This window comes from Heterocephalus glaber, unplaced genomic scaffold, assembly GCF_053883595.1.
Source record: "Heterocephalus glaber isolate CG9 unplaced genomic scaffold, H.glaber_assembly_v1.0 deba00001452, whole genome shotgun sequence".
Classification (NCBI taxonomy): Eukaryota; Metazoa; Chordata; class Mammalia; order Rodentia; family Bathyergidae; genus Heterocephalus; species Heterocephalus glaber.
The window spans coordinates 21,433,448-21,450,612 of record NW_028258302.1 but is presented as its reverse complement, the minus strand read 5'-3'; the positions used below and the strand labels follow the sequence as shown (position 1 = coordinate 21,450,612).

General features: G+C 49.9%; 1 protein-coding gene across 10 annotated transcripts in view; it reads right to left on the bottom strand.

Annotated features, from left to right (window-relative positions):
* The window catches only part of Tmco4 (transmembrane and coiled-coil domains 4), an 88,970-nt gene that overhangs the window by 25,125 nt on the left and 46,680 nt on the right, over nt 1-17,165 (bottom strand). For all 10 annotated transcript variants that reach the window (XM_021262952.2, XM_004850449.3, XM_021262953.2 and 7 more), the window contains one exon: nt 16,879-16,963. In XM_021262952.2, coding sequence (XP_021118611.1) covers nt 16,879-16,963 — 85 coding nt within the window. The remainder of the gene's footprint in view (nt 1-16,878; nt 16,964-17,165) is intronic.

The following is a 17,165-nucleotide window of genomic DNA, read 5'->3' as shown; positions in this document are numbered from 1 at the left end:
TGGCTTGGGTTGCTGGCCCTCCCAGAATATTCTCCTTCCTGCCTCTGGATCTTGGGCATTGCCAGTCCCAGGCCCTCTGGCCTCCTGCCTTGCTCACAGCCCCTCAGGGCTGTCCTGTTCTGCAAGGTCCGCCGCTTCTCCAGAAGCCTTCCTTGCCCACTGGAGGGAGAGTCTCCTTTGTCTAAATCACAGCAGGCCTTGGTGTCTAGGCCCTCAGATGTAGTGTTTGGTACCGTTACTACTCTGCTTTAAGGTTGATGTCTTTTTTTTTTTTGTACCTGGGACTGAACTCAGGACCTTGTGCTTAAGGCAGGCTCGGTGCCACTGAGCTAAATCCCCAGCCCTGATGTCTTATTTTCTTAACTAGGTTATAGGCCTTTAAGGTTAGCAAGCTTGTCATAAGAGCAGCACCAAGGAGCGGTTAATAGGGAATGGTTCAGAGTCAGACACACTGGAATTAGAATGGTTTGCTAATTGCTGGCTGTGTGCTCTTGGACAAAGCACATAACCTCCCTGAGCTTCAGGTTCCTCAACTTTAAAAATGAAAATGCAAGCCAGGCTTGGTGGTCCATACTTGTAATCCCAGCACTTGGGAGGCCGAGGCAGGAGGATCTATGTAAATCTGAGGCCAGCATGGGCTCCATAGTGAGCTCAAGGCCAGCCTGAACTACACAGTGAGATCCTGTCTCAAACAAACAAACCAAAAATGAAAACAAAAACAAAAAAGCAAAACCTATTTCCAGGTGTAATATCACCCACACTTCCACGGTGACTAGGAAAATCACCAACTTGGCTCTGTCCCCATAGTGCACAGTAGGTGCTCAATACACACCGGCTCTCTTTTTCTCCTAGGAACAATGGCTTGTATTTTGAGATGAGTGGGCATTCTCTATCGAACTTGTGCAGAAGGATGTGGCAGGGCTTGTTAACCCCACTCTTCCACTGCTCTCTGAGCCTGAGATTCATGCGCAACAGTCCCAGGAAGTGTCATCCTTCACAGCTGCTTGGTTACAAAATGTAGAACCCCCCAAATGAAAACCCAACTGGAGACTTGTCACCTAATTGAGTTTTCCAAGGGCCCAGGTGCTCACCCCAGTCAAAGCCAAAACTGCCTACAGAAGTCCCTGCTGCAGTATCCCCAGCACATTTCTGTACAGGCGGGCAAGACAGAAGCTTGCAGAGAGACCATTCCCAACCAGGACATTCTCCTTGGACCTAGGCTTTGCCTCTACCCAGCCTCTCGAGCTTGCCAAAAGCAAAGCCAGTGGAACCAGTTGAGCTCTCAGCTGCTAAAAGGAAAAGGTGCAACTCACAGACAGCGAGCCAGGTGAAACGGAGGCCTTGTTTCCTGTGGGGCTGGCATCTGCAGTACCCTCATGGGCATGAGAAATGTGTGTTTATCTGTCTTGTTTTGTTGTAGGTTGTGGGGATTGAACCCAAGGCCATGGACTGAGCTACACCTCAGTTCTTTCATTTTTAATTTTGAGACAGTGTCTCACTAAGTCTCTAAGTTGTCCAGGGTGGGCTTGAACTTTCTATCTTCTTGTGTCAGCTTCCCAGAGTGCTGGGATGTCAGTGTGTGCCACTATGCTCAGCTTTTGTTTTTGCTTTGATTGCTAGAAAGCTACTGGCTCAATTCACAGCTCCATTACAGCACTGGATAATCACACTGCAATAGTTCATCTGGCTGGTTTTTTTTTTTTTTTTTTGGTACCAGGGATGGAACTCAGGACCTTGCAGTTATAAGGCAAGTGGCAGAACCACTGAGCTAAATCCCTGGCCCTATCACACTGCAACAGTAACATACATACAGAAACACACTGCAATAACAACAATAACAAAAATAGTGGCTACAGATTGCCTGTGCTTGACAGCACTTTGGCAAGTGTTTTATATATGGCCCCATTTAGACCTTTTAATGGCCTTATAAAGAAAGTGTTACTAGAGCCCCTTCTCAGGCGAGGAGACGAAGGCCCAGAGACTATGCACGTTGAGTCTATTGCTCAGCCAGAAAGAGGCAGAGGTGGAATTCAGATCTGCTCCCCGACACAGGATCTTGCCAATGGGGTCACATCTCCTGTGATTTTTTTCCCTGGCCCCGACGCTTTGTATTTATCCACAAGTTGTTGCTCTAAGGGCTGTATTTCCTAAACATCCTGATAATCCTTTGGAGAAGGGCATGGAGCTTTGTGTCTATAAATAAGTGGATGTCTCAGTAGAGATGTGAACAAAAGATGGAAGAAACAAAGAGTGATGAAGAACACACTAGAGACCCAGAAGATTAGAATTCACACGGGGACCTCTCACACTAGAGTGACAGAGACAGGGGGCCCCAAACCTAGAATCTGGCTTAAGCAGGAAGTAGGGATACAATAACAGCCTTAAGAGACCGGGCAGCTCCTCATGCCCCACATTCTATGAATGATGGATTTTCTGCTTAAGTGTTGGTTCCTAAATTCCTAACTCTTACCCCCAGCAGAGTAGTGAGATTCCTGTCACCGGAAGCAGTTACGCAGAGGTTAGTGGACACCTTGGATGGACGATCTAAAGGATCCTGTATAGTGTGCCGGTTTGAACCAGATGGCTCCAAACGTCCTTTGGAACCTTGGAGTCAACGGTCTCTGCTCTTCCTGGGATGAAAGAATGAACCAAGGTCCATTGTACAGTAGTGACCCCAAGATGATGGTGAAGTGCTCCCTGGATGACCAGATTAAGATTATACTGTTTACAGTATTCTAATGCTCTCAGGACAGCTGACCACCTCCTGTGTAATGATCTTAGCCAGTCACCGACCATTACTATGCACTAGGTGCTTTATATTTGTTATTTTATTTATCCTTATGAAGTAGGTATCATCTGATGTACTTTGCTAATGAGGGAGGCTTGAAGAACTCACGTAACTTGCACAGGGTCACATGGTTATAAATGGAGGAGCCAGGCATTGAACATGGGGCTTTCTGACCTGACTGAGTCCATGATCTTGACCTGGTGGCATGGAGACCTGTGGCCTTCTGGGTAATTATGAGCAGACTTTTTACTCAATCAACTCCTCAGTCTACACATACTTTACAGTTTGGAGCAGGAAGCATGGCTATGAATGGCTAGATCAGGTCTTAAAGCAGGCTAGGAAGATCAGGTTCTAGAATAAAGAACCCTGGGGAGCTCTCGCAGGAAAGACTCTCGGCTCTAGGGAACCTGGGTTCCTGCAATTCCAGCTGCAGGCACAAAAGAATTCTCAGCCTTGTCTCCTCTCACCCCAGGGCAGCTCTCTGTCCACTTTTGATCCAGGCCACCCGCTAAGGGAAGAGGGTGCATTAGCTGAATGACCAGGCGTAAGGGCCACATGTGCTAGTTCCCAGGTCTCCATGTAATGGGAAGCCAGATGGCAGCTCTGCTCCTTGCCTGTGCCTGTCAAGTCATTTGGGGTAGCAGGGCTCTGGCCCTCTGTTCAGGCCTGGGGATGTAGTGTGGTAGCAGAGTAGACACACACGAGGCCCTGGATTCATCCCACATGGGCAATGATACTGTCTCTATCTCCCTCTCCTTTCCATTCTTTCCTCTGTGCCTCTGGCCCCACATCAGGCCTGGAGCTTTTGGGGTCTGAACCTGCCATGGGGTCCAGGATAGCTTCTTCCCCAGGGGGGTTACAATATGAGCCCAGGTGATGTTAGAGTTCTAGGTACCCTGGTCATCATGGAGCTGGAGCTTGTGTGCTCATTTCTCTTGGGGACCCATTGGGGAGAGAGGGGAGTGACTTCCAGGGCTAGGATTCGGACATGCCTGGCTTCCCCTATCATAACGGCATCAAACTTCCAGCAGCAGCCATTACTGCCTTTCAGAGCACATTGTCTCCTGGCCCCTTTTCTTCACCTAAAATGAAGGAGATTCCTGGAGGCTCTTCCAGCTCTGACCCAGGGCCCTGGACACTAAGTGGGCTTATTTAGTTGGCCACAGGGAGGGGCACTTGTGGGAGGAAGGTGAAGTGGGTCAAATGGTGACTATGCCCTGTGGGTTAGTGGTACAGCAGAGGCCAGGCCCCTGGGGCAAGGCCAAGGCAAGCCCCTGCAACCTTGGCTTTTTGTGCAACCAAAATGAGCCTCCTTCAGGGTGTGATTGGATATATTTTACCCTGTGGTCACTGCTAAGGGCAAGGGTGTCGGCATCCCCTGGAGCAGGCAAATGCATTTAAAACAAAGTCAGCAGAGAGCCTGCCAGAATTCTGGGAGAGACTGCGGGAACTGACCAGCCTTTAGTTTGGATTCAGGCAGAGCATCAGGGAACCCAACGTCCTGCTGACTCACTCCCTGCCTGGAAAACTGATGTGACTGTTGTATTTGAGAGCTCAGAGGTACTGAGTCCTGCAGCCTTGGGAAAATCTACTTGGATAACCAGATGGAGACAGGGAGGTACTGGGTACCAAGCACTGTGTTGTTGCATCCACCACACTGAAAGCCAGCAGTGCAGGCTGGAAAGGAATCCCAGGGCTACTATACATAAATTATTGCACTTCCTTCCTGCCAAATTCCATGACAGATGCTGGCAAGAGAAAGGAACTAAAGAGACACAGTCCTTGCCCCAACCTCCTCATAGGCTAGGGCTGTTTGTATATTAAATGAGAGAAAATAGCCAAAACCCTTAGTGTATCACCTAGTGTGGAGTAAGTGTTCAACAGGGGCAGTTATGAAATTCCTGAACAATTCCAAAAGACATCAACACCCCAATATTTCTAATTACCCTGAAGTTCATAAAGGCAAAGTGATGCCCAAAGGTACCAGGTAGTAACTAGCAGAGTCTGGATTTGAACTCAGGTTTCTAGACCCTCGGTCCAGTGTTCCTTTGTCTATGTTATCTCAACTGGTTGTCAGGCTCCTTAGCATCCTGAAGACACTATGAAAAGTGGTTCAGTGGAGCCAGCTTGCAGTGGGGAGGGGATGAGAGCCAGGGTTGGCAGAATGGACAAACCCCAGTGCCCAGATGGAGCAGACCCTGCAGGCTTTCAGGTGCCAAGCGAGTTCACCCACAGGACAGCTGGCTCAGCTGCTGATGACTGCCCAAGTGCATAGGCAGGGCTACTGGGTGAGACAACATATAATGCTTTTAATTAATTCCCTTCAAATCCTCTCGGAATGAAGAGAATAAATGAATAAATCAAATGAAGCAGCAGTTGATTTCTTAGTTCATGTGACCATTTCCTGGCTGAACCAGCTATTATGAGTCAGTTTAAATTGAGTTCCCTTTCCAACTGTTCAGTTTTTGCAATCTTTTTTAAAGCAAATACATTGAAAAGATGAACAGTCCATTGTGATCTGGGGCCGAGAGTCTCTCTGCAAGTACCCAGATGGTGGTTCTTTCGGGCAGCAGGCATCATCAAGCCACCCCTGCCACCTGCAGGGTCGGTTAACTCCCAAAGCAAATTCATGACTGGGACATGGATCATTGCTGGAGGGTGAGGGGGGAGGCTGCTTATTTCTGGGAATCCTGGCTGAGTTCATTTCCCGCCCAAGGGCATCATTTGTCAGGTGCACATCCAGTCCTGGGTCTGAGTGGGCCTTCGTGTGGCAGCCTCACTGGGAGGCTTGGACGATAGGTCAAGCTGCTGGCTCAGGTCTTGTGGGCTGTGGTGTCCCCTTGGCCTAGGCAGCTCATATCCTCCCCACCCCTCAAGGCCTCGGGCATCATCTGTTGCAGGCAGCACCTGCAGCAGCTTCAGCTTCCTGGCCACCTTCATGTCTCCGATAAACCAGCCACCGACTTGTCTGGGCACCTCCTGTGTGCCAGGCCCAAACCAGGAGCTGGTGACACAGAGGTGACAAGACAGTCTGGGCCTGCCCCAGCGTTGACCACTGTCTAGCAAGGGACAGACTTGAGGGCAGATGCAGCATGACACAGCAGGAGGAGGTGGCAACCAAGGTGGGTGAGGGGCCAGGGGACAGGGAAGGAGGCGGCTGGACGCAAGGCGATGACTCAGGTGAAAGGGGCAGCTGGCTCTGCCGCCACCCACACTGACTTTGGGCAAACTCCTGGGGCTGAGTCTCAGTCCCTGGTCTGCAATTCTATAAAACTGGCTAAATAACCCCTCACAAAGATGTGAGGACTGGAGTTAACAAAATCGCTGCCATTAGCCTCCGTGCGTACATCCCATCCTGCTGCAACAGACCACAGCAAAACCAAAACAAATCCACACTCTGCCTGTAGTGAGAAAGCAAAACTAACAGGGTCACTGTGTCTGTCTAGTTCCCCAAATAAATAAGCACTTTCCATAAGCTGTTGACTCCCTGAGGAGAGCCACACTAACCCCAGCATTTGGAACATGGATGCATGTTCCACTGCAGGCCCCAGGTGGCTCGGTAACCTGAGAAAACGGCTGTTTTTCCCCAGGAACAAACTGATGAAATTCAGCCACTTTGGTAGTTATGAATGTGAGTGTGTGTGTGGTATGGGATGGGGATTTTGGGTCCAGGACCCCTGTGAATATCAAAATCTTAGGATGCTCAAGACCCTTGAATTGAATGGTACACCATTTGCCTTTAGCCAATGCAATCTTCCCCTGTACTTTAAATCATCTCTAGATACTTATAATACCTAAGACATTGTAAATGTAAGTAAATGGTTGCTATACTGTACTTTAGGGAATAATGACAAGGAAAAGAGTACATGCTCAGTACACAGGTTTTTTTTGTTTTCCTTAAACATTTTCAGTATGCTGTTGGTTGAATCCAAGCATGCAGAACCCATGTACCTGGTGTGTGTTTAGCATGGAAAGCCAGGCCTTGGCAATCTGACTAGTTTATACTTTTTTTTTTTTGCAAGAAGCAATTTTTTTTTAGCTAGATGTGGTGGCTCATGCCTATAATCCCAGCACTCAAGAGGCTGAGGCAGGAGGCTTGCCATGCGTTCCAGGCCAGCCTGGGCTACATAGTGAATTCAAGACCAGTCTGAACTACACAGTGAGACTCTATCTGAAAAAATCAAAACAAAACAAAATGTTTTTCTCCTAAATCATCTCAGCCTCCTTTCCATGTGGGGGGTGGGGGACAGTTTGAAGTGGTGTCTGAGTGGCGCCACACATGGGCTTCGGTGGGAGGTGGGGAGCACTCTGGACATGAGGCCAGGTATGGAGGTGCAGATGCCAGGGAGGAGGCAGGAGATACTCCAAACTCAGCTATCTTTCTAGCACTGAGGGGACTTCTGGGTGTGGCTAATGGAAGGACAATTGGTGGAGATGTCAGGGACTTGCAACAAAAATTCCTAATGGACCGGCCCAGGAAAATCACCTTGTATCCCACTGCACCTGCACCTCCTGCCCTACTTAATGATGCTGACCACCAGAGTCTATGCAGATTAGGGATCAAGTCATAAATCAGGACATGGGTCAACACTGTGGATCCAGATCCAGCTTCATTTTTACTAGTCCTGTAATCGCAGGCTACTTGCTTCTTCACCTCTGTAAGTCTCAATTCCCTCGTCTGTAAAATGAGGGTAATCAAAGCCTCAGAGGATTATTTCGAGGTGCTTAGTTGTGTGTGGCAATGGAGCCTAATAACAGCTGGCTGGCTGGCCAGGCGATGAAGAGGATGATTAGAAAGAATCAATCTATCATGCAAGCAGGTAGCAGGGATCTCAGCAGCCCCAGTGCGACCTGGGCCTATTTCTGTATGAAGAAAAGAATCCTTAGTTCCATAAAGCATTCAAAATGCTCATCCAGGGGGCAAGGGATTCCTACCCAGAAATAGTCCTTCCCACTCAGCCTGGGGACATTGAGCACATGACAGTCTGCAGAAAATCTGAATGACAAATGGGGAAAGCTCTGCAGGGCTTTCCAGGATTGGTGCAGCCCCTGTGGTCCCAGGCCCACTGCTTGGAGCAGTGGGAAAAGCTGAGTAGGAAGCCTTGTTGAGCTCCTACCTCTGTCCCCGGGGCTGACTCGAGACTGTTGCTAAGCTCACTCTTGGGTTTGGAGCAGCAGAGATAATGGTCTCTGCCTAAGGGCAGGATGTGCAGGTAAAGGTATGTCAGCCCCAGCCAAGTGGCTGCTGAGAGCCTGGTGTGGAAGATCAGTAAGACCACCATTTCCCAAGCACTCACTGCTTGCCACCTGCTCTCTGTTATGACTGGCACACATCACTGCTGACCCCTGCAGCCACTCTGCAAGACCCAACTCATGTCTCCAGGAGCATGGTTCATTTCAACAGACTGTAAACTCCAGGATGACAGAGCCTGTGTTAGCTGCTACCTCCCCAAAGCCTAACATAGTGCCTGCCACACAGTAGGTATTTAGTTAATACGAGCTGATGGAATGAATTTTATTTTGAATAGTTCTCTGTTTGGAAGATCTGACCTGGGATATGGCTTTGAGTGAAAATATCCAATCAAGAGGGATTGAAATAAAATCGTAAGATAAAACAGGAGCTCTGGAGTTGGAAAAAGATGTCACAATCCTAATTCTGGGACAAGTGACTCTGCCTCTCTCTACATCTCACTCTTCCCCTCTGAAAAATGGCAGCCGAACTACCTGCATCAGGTTGGGTGAGAGTGGAAAAGAATGTGCATAAGACTCTGAGCAAAAACTGGGCAAGGGGCTGGGTCTTCCCAAGCCAGTGACTGCTGTTGTCACTCTTCCTGTTGTTACTGTCATTTCCATCAGTGGCAGCCGCGTGTCTTTGGGCACTCTCACCAGGACACTCCCCCTGATTCTTTGGGCCTAATGCTGTCTTCCTGGCCCTGCTCTCTGACTGACTGGACCCAGCGCTTTACACTGGCTCTGTCCCTTTGATGGATGGCATATTGGTGCCATACTTGCCTAGCTGCATGGAGGTCCCTTGGCTGAGCTCTACGCTCTCAGTACGACCCATAGCTGGGGCTCTGACCCAAGCCCCTCAGGGTCAGATCTCTCTGACTTGATGTGAAGGTGTCCTACTACTCTCCAAGCTGCTCTTGGGAGGCAAAGTGGGGGATAAGGAAACTGAAGCTCAATACCAACCTCATCTTGGCTGACAATTCATTATAGAGGCCAGAATCCCACCAAGTACTTCTGGCTGCTAACTGAGCCTGGATTTCTGGTATGTGTTAAGGAAATGGAACTGCTTCTTAGTGCTATTTTTTGTGGTGCCATGAGGCCCCTTAGCAGGTATAAGAATACATCATTGTGGTTACCATCCTGCTGTTTCCCAGGTGGTTCAACTTCTCTGCCTTCTGAACACATGGTAGGAACCCACTCATCAGTCCTTCCTGGATGTTAGGAATGTTCCTTGCTTTGGTCAATAAAACATGAGCAAAGGTAATATGTGTCACTTCCATGCAAAAAACATTAAAAAACCCCCCAAAACCAGTGCACCACTCACAAATCTCTGACCCCTACAGAGGAGGCACATGTTGAGGTGGTGTGTTTCTGGGCCTGACAGGCTAAGTGACTATAATCAGCTCCTGCCTACCCACAGTAGGCAGGCAGCATGAGTGAGGAGTGAACCTTGGTTGTGTTACACCTCTGAGTTGGGGATACTTGTTACTGCAGCCTGTACTGACAGATACACAGTGAAGGCCTGCAACAGTAGACTTCACGTTCAAGTCACTCACAGAGCACATGCTTTCTGTTGGCTTTATCTTATTACAGGACTCAAGGAGGTCTTTCAGACAGATTCCTGCCCTCAAGTGACGTGTAGTTGCAGGTGACACCTATTTGAGAGGAAGCAACCAAGCAGAGCCTGAGGGAAGGGCAGGCCAGGTTGTGAGGGCCCCTGGATCAGCAAACCCCAAGCACTGGAGTATCACCCCAAAAGAGAAATGAAGAGAAGACAGTAATTCTACAGGCAGTTTTTCTCAGGGTGAGGGAAGAGCTTGGAGAGGGAGAAGGAGAGGGAGGCTGGCTGGAAGGCTGTGGACTCTGAGATTTATTGCACATTTCATTACTAGCTTGCAAGGGGCTCCAGAAAACAATTACTGGATTCAAATGCATTAGAATAATTCCTCTTTTACATCTCCTAACTCGGATAATGACAGCTTCCCTGCAATTAGGAGAGGGTCTCCTCCATGTGCAGGTAAATGAATGGGTGTTAAATAACCAGGGCTACCTGAAACCAGACAGTGAGCTGGGATGGGTCACACTTGAGACAGCAGCCCTGGGTGAAGGGGTCCATTCAAGATCGTGGCCAGAATGGAAGCTGCCTCCCCAGGGACACAGGCAAGGGCTTGGGTGAGAGGAGGCTGGGTGAGAGGAGCAGGTGGGTGAGGCAGAAAGGAACAGGAAGTGCAGGGCTGACCCTTTGTGGAGGCCAAGCTCTCTTTGACAAGGTCTACAGCCATGCCAACCATATGCCCTCTCCCACCTATTATACTGCCGACAGCTCCCAGCACCTTATCAATGCCCAGTACAGATTGTGGGTGCTTAGTATGGGCCTGCATTTCCATGCAAGGCTGCTTCTACCGTTTGAATCTGGAGCGTCCCCCCAGTTCCCACATATTGAAGGCTTGGTCACCTTCCACGGGGCCATCATTTGATGGCTGCAGTTTTATAAGAAAGTGTGCACCTATGTTTTTATCCATCTGCTTTGTGAGGTTAAAGCTTGTGAGGAAGGCTCTGCTGTAGTTCCTGATAGCTTTCTTCCAGCAGGCTCAGATGCTTGCATTTGGGAGCGCTCAAGTCCCCTCTGCAGGTGGGCAGTGTTTTGCTTTTAGCTTCCTGTTTCTACAACCCAGCTGGAGCCCCTATCTTACTCTCTGGAAAGAAAAGGGAAAAGCAAGGTGTAACGTGGAAAGAGTGTCCTTCTGCCTGGCACTACTGAAACAGATGACACCGACTGTAGCCATTGGGCCACCTGCACGGGGAGGGGTCTTCTGCCTCAGCCATGGATCTGAGCCTCGGTGCTGCTCCTGCTGGAATAAGTCACAGCCGGCAAAGGGACAGCTCCCTGGAGTGTCCTTGGTCAAGGTCAAGGCAAGGAATTACCAGAGCCGCCTCTCACCTCCCAGCTAGACACTGGGGTCACAGGAGGTTATTAAATATGAGGGAAGTGATCAGGCCAACAGGGAATAAAAACTGTTGTTCAGAGTTTCTGGCCCTGACTTCATTCTTTGGAAAGGGACTGTAGAGGGACAGAGCCAGCTGCACTTTTGACTGCAGGATTCCATTCACCTTGGAGTCACATTCCTATCAAACGCTGGTTAACTGGAAAGCCCCCTGTCTCAGTCTCCTTTGAAACGTCAGAATTTTCTAAAGAAAATGTTGATGAGTCATGGTGCCCATGTACAAGGGACTCTTTCCTTCCCTCAAGCATTCATGGCTATCTGTGACAAGTGCTGGGGACACACACAGCTGAAACAACATGCTTCTTCCCCATAAAGGAGTTCACATGAGTTCACATGAGCCAGGGGGCTCATATGCTCAGCAGGGCCTCCAGGAAGGCATTAGTGTCTGTGGGTCAGGGGTCATGTGTTCACTGGGTGGTCGGGATGTGCCAGGCACTGTGCCAAGACACTGCCCACTTGTGGTTCTGTGTTTTTGTTTTTTGTTTTGGTACAGGGGATCGAACTCAGGACCTTGCGCTTTCGAGGCAGGAGGTGGCACCACTGAGCTAAGTCCCCAGTACTCAAACTCATGATCTTGCGCTTGTGAGGCAGGCACGGTGCCACTGAGCTAAATCCCTGGCTGTGCTGTGGTTCTGGACAGACCACTTGCTAGGACTTTCCAGGGGACTATTCCTAAAATAGGGGTGGCTGACCCCTCCTGTTTAGGGCCCTGGGACGCATACTTTGGGGAAAGAATTGTGCAGGTGATTTTGATTATGCTCCTATGAAACAGTTACTCATAGGCCAGGAGGACAGACTGGCAAACAAGCAGGCATGAGGGGGTACAGCCAAGTGCTGGGAAGAGTGACACAGGAGCAGTCGAGCATCGGGGTGGCCCTCACACAACCTCTGCCTGCCTTGCCACGTGCTGACTTACGTGAACCAGACAACTTACCTAAGCTCTGTGCCTTCATTTACTCATCTGTAATATGGCCACGATGACGGGAGTTACCTCATGGGCTTGTTGGAAGGATTATATGACATTCTATACGTGGTGAGTGTAGGACTGCGTGGGGCTCATGAAAACAGGTTTGCAAGCATCGTATGAGTTCATGCAGCTGCAGCTACTGCCACTATGGTTACTACTGGAGGAACAGCTTCCAGACACTGTGAGGCCTGAGAAACGTGTTAGTGGGAAAAGAGATGGCAGAGCACCAAGAGAGAGCTGGGCCGGGCTGGAGACAGCGGGTGCGGTGGGCGCGCAGCAAGCAAGGTGGAGAGCTGTGGAAAGATGCTGGGGTGGGCCTGAGAGGGGCCCTGGGCATCGCGCTTGGAAGATATGCACTTGATCTAGAGAACAGTGGGCGCTCGATGCTCCTGGGCTCTGCTGAGTTGCTGTGCGTGCATGCGTGTGAGAGTATGCATGTGTGGATGAGTGTGCACACACATGTATGAGTTTGAATGCATGTATGTGTGTCTGCACACACAAGTGGGCTTCAGGCTGCCCAGTGCCGACCCCCTTGTAGGATCCACTGGACAACTCATTCACTCCATGATTTAGGGACCTTAGCCTTTTCCCCAGCGTCCAGTTGGTTCCAAGTCCTTCGCCTGATATTGTGCCAGGTTCGCACCCTAACTTGGCACACCTCCCGCCATCCCACCTCGGGGCCCATCCTTGGCTGTGGAAACACCAGCCCTCCCCACTTCCGGAGCATTGGAAGACCCCACCTTTGCCATGCTGGTGACCCCTGGATGGCCTTTGTGCTAGCTCCACCGCACTGTCCCTGCCATCCCGAGGCTTGGGTCCTCTCAGAGTTCCGCTGCAGCACAGGGTTAGGGCAGCAGTGCCAGGTGCCCTTGTGCTGGATCCTGGCTCTGGCACTGGTATCCTCACTGCTTACCCTCTCAGCCTAGGTTTTCTCCTCTGCACAACAGGGAGAATGGCCATGCCCACTGCCAGGGCTTGGGGGGCAGGGCATGAAAGGAGATAATGCACCCCATGCATGGGCACACGGGCCTTGCTTGGTTCCCTCACCCAAAGTCAAGCTCCCCCACCTTCCTGAATACTCAAATGTGCCTGGCACTGTGCTGTACACTGGGGTGACAGTGTGGCACAAGCCAGGCCCTGGCAACCTGGAGTTCACAGACCACTTTGGGGTGCAGGGGGCTGGGAAGGAGATATAAAATGACTACACCTATCTATACAACACCTATCTATCTATATCTATACAACATCTATCTATACAACACCTCCCCATAGTTCCTGGGCACCGTAGGTCCTCATGTTAGAGGAGCCATGTGTTTACTGATCGTACACAAATTGGGGCCAGCCACTTTCGTATTTAATTCATCCACTTGCTATTTTAATGCCCCAGCAATCCTCTGACTGCATGAGGTGCATGGAGCCAAATATCCAGGTGAGGAAGCTGAGCCCAGAGAGGCTGTGATTGGCCCAAGACCCCACAGCCTAGTCAGTGACAGAAGCTGGGTGCCAAACCCAAGTCTGCCTCCAATCAGCACCCATGCTCTTTCTGGTAGGCCAGGGAGATCTGGGGTGGGGGCACTGACCAGGAAAGATGCTGGGAGGATGCTGCTTTGAGAACTGTCCCCCCAAAGGCTGTGGCACTGATGCATCTCGAGTCATGCGAGCCTGCCTGCCGCCGAGAGGCCATCAGCCAGTCTCTTTCCCTCTCATGCGCTTCCAGCTTCACACTCTGCTGGGCAACATCACTTCTGCTGATCATGGCCAAATGGCTGATGGTAATTAATTCAATTTGCTCAGCAAGGGAAGTGAAGACATGGCTGGTAGTAATGATCTGAAGGCAGCGTGTAATTTATGCTAACTGGAGGCAGAACCAAGCCGTCTCCTTTCAGGGATGAATCGCTTTGATTGATAAGACCACGTCACTCCAGGTAAGGAGCTGGGATGGTAGTTTGTGCACGGGTTGGGGAAAGATGACCACAAAAGGGAGCAAAATGAAGACAGCACAGAGGATGACAGCTTTTCAAAGGCCTCTTTTTGAGGAGGAGATTTAGAGGGCAAGGAGGAGCTTGGGGTAGCCCCGACAGCTAGATACACGAGAGAGGTCACCCAAGCCTTCCAGGGACTCAGACGAACAGGTCCAGAGAGAAAGAGAATCACCTGGCTCATCAGAGAGCTTTGAGAACTGCTCTTGGGGAAGTGGTTTTGCAGCGATCAATAATAAGCTCCAGAATGCTAGTGAGTGTGATATAAGCAGAGGTTTTGAATGTGCATGGCTGGTCTGCTGGGCTCGGGCACCCTAGTATCTACCATAAGCAGAGCATATCCTGGGTAGCTGATGCCACTCCAACCAGAACAAATACTCATGGAGCAGATCGGAGCCTGGCCTACAGCCTGGAGCCAACCCTGCCAACTTCATAGCAGAAATACAGCCATCTTAGATCAACTGAACCACAGCCAATGGATCCTGAGCATAAACATATTTGTTGTTGCACTCCTCTGAGTTTTGGGGGGTGTTTTGTTACGCAGCACCTCTGTGGTCATAGCTGATTGATACACCTATTCTTCCTCTTTATAGCCCACATTTTTTTCTGGTACCAGGGATTGAACTTGGGACCTTGCACTTGTGAGGCAGGTGGTGGAACCACTGAGCTAAATTCCAGGCCCTAGCCCATATGTTTTTTATAGTAAAAGTCCTATGTGCTACTGTGTAAAAGGTCTTGCCCCCATTTTTTCCTGAGAGATTCTGACAGTGTAGTTATTAATTTGCGCAAAGTAGTGGCACTGAAGAAATGGTATTATGCAGTGGTGTCAATAATGTGATTGTAACTTGAGTCATTTACAAAGGGGGTTAAGAGCTGAGGACAGGGAGACACTGAGGATCAGGGGATTCCTCCCAACAGGGCAGAGTAGCCCAGGTGGATTACCTGGAGGAGCTGGTGCAGGACAAGGGAGAGGATGACTCATTAAAGTGCTTTACCTTTGGTGATGGCTGGGAGGGAAAGAACGTCTACAGACAGAAAAGGTCCAGTGCTGTCCACTTTACCCAGGTTCAGCCCTGCTTCCTTGGTGGCTTTTATTTGACTTCTGATTCCAGTCTCAATTTTCCTGGTAAGCATAGTCCAGAGGTCTCCAGGACCCTATCCCATGGTGCTCCCAGGTTACCCAGAGCCATTGGAAATGGGACAAAGATGACTCCCAACTGCTGTCACTGACATGGATAAAACCAGGGCAAGGAGGAGGCTGCTGAAAGCTACGAAGATGGGGGAAAGGAGGGTGTATGGAGAATGGAGGGGCCCAGGGCAGAGCACAGACTGGCAGTTTGGTCCTTCTATAGTTGATGCCATGCATGGTGTGAACATCCTGCCTTGTAGCTAGGAGAGCTGCTCGTGTCCATAGTCCATGCTGACATTGGGGAGATGCTTTGGTATAAGATAAAGAGCAAGAATGACCCATGGTCTGAAGCTCCAGGCCTCTCCCATGCCATCTTGCAAAGCCAGTGCTGAAAATAACGCCTGACTGTCCAGTTTCTTCAAGTCTGGGGGCAGCAGGCATTCCCATCCCTCTGCTTGCTAGCAGGGGGGCTTCAATTGTAACCCCTGCTTGGACTGCCCAAGGAGGAGGTGGCTGCAGGTCAGCAAAAACTTTGATGGGCAAAAGCTGTACCATGACACTCTTGTGCTGCCTCTGGTTAGCCATGGGTTTGAAGATTGGCACAAGTACTCTATGGAACACCTCACTTGCTTCTCAAAACAACTCCATAGAGTGGGATGGTCAACTCTGTAAGTGGGGAAACCAAGGCACAGAGAGGCCCTGGGTAAAGTCACAGGCAAGAGCTCTCTCTGGCTGTCACTCCAGCCCCTTCTTGCTCATCACCTCTGCTCTCTAGCCTGGAGCTCCTCTATTTTCCTTTCTCTTGCTTCTGGGTCCTGTGGCTGTGAGATGCCACCCCTCCCTGACAGCGTGTCCAGAGCTGGCACCCTCCCTGAAGCCTGTACCCACTGAGGCCAGCAGTAGGGTCCTTGAGCTCCCTGCTTCCCTGGCACAGAAGGGATGACATCAAGGGCGTGGCACACTCCTACCAGTGTCTGGCCTCCCGGGAGATTTACCCACCCAGAACTTGTGAATGAGAACTTTTCTTAAAAAAAGACATTCACCGATATAATAAGGACCTTGAGATGAGGTCATCCTGGATTTGAGTGGGCCCTAAAGCCAATGACAATGACACTGTCCTTACAAGAGAACAGGGATGGTGATGCCACAGGAAGATGGAAGCAGACACTGAAAGCATCTACAAGTCAAGGAGCACTGAGGAACACCAAGGAACACTGGCAGCCACTAGGAGCTTAAGTGACAAGGCAGGAGCCTGCTCCAGAGCCTTCAGAGGGAACATGGTCCTGCTGATACCTTGATTTTGGACTTCTTGTTCCCTTTCCTCCCACTCAAGACCATGCATCAGGACAAAAGGGCCAATGTCATTATTGAGAGACTGTCATTTATCCACTCTAATTTTTGTATAGAAAAAAATGAAATAATTCTCCAAACAGCTTTCCTGTTTTTTTCCTCCTATTTTACAACCATTAACTTTTTTTTTTTTTTTTTTTTTGGTACCAGGGATCGAACTCAGGTCCTTGTGCTTGCAAGGCAAGTGACGTACAACCATTAACTTTTTGTTTTTTGGTACAAGGGATAGAACTTGGGACCTTGAGCTTGCAAGGCAGGCAGTGGAACCACTGAGCTACATCCCCAGTCCTACAACCATTAACTTTTAACTATTATTTCTAAGCACGAGGAATACATTTTGCAAAGGTCATGACCCCAGCCAGGTTCAGAACCTGCGGCCTGGGGGACCAACTTGGGAATGGCTTTCATCTGTGACAACGAGTCAGACTCACCTTTCTCCTGGGCCATCTCTTGCAGACAGAAGTAGATGACTCTGGCTCCCAGGCTGAAGCCAATCAAGGTGACAGGTCGCCGGCCCTGGGGGGAAAAGACACAGGTATTTGGAGGGGACACAGTTCTCACACACCATCAGCCCTGACAGGGCAGCCTTTGTACATTCTTAGTGCCAGCTCCTCCTCTAACAAATCATGCCACTCTGGTCCCCAGTTCTGAGGTTTTCATCAGCAGTCAGGGCCCTCATTTATGCAGAAGTGCACCTGCCGCTCCAAGTGGCTTCCAC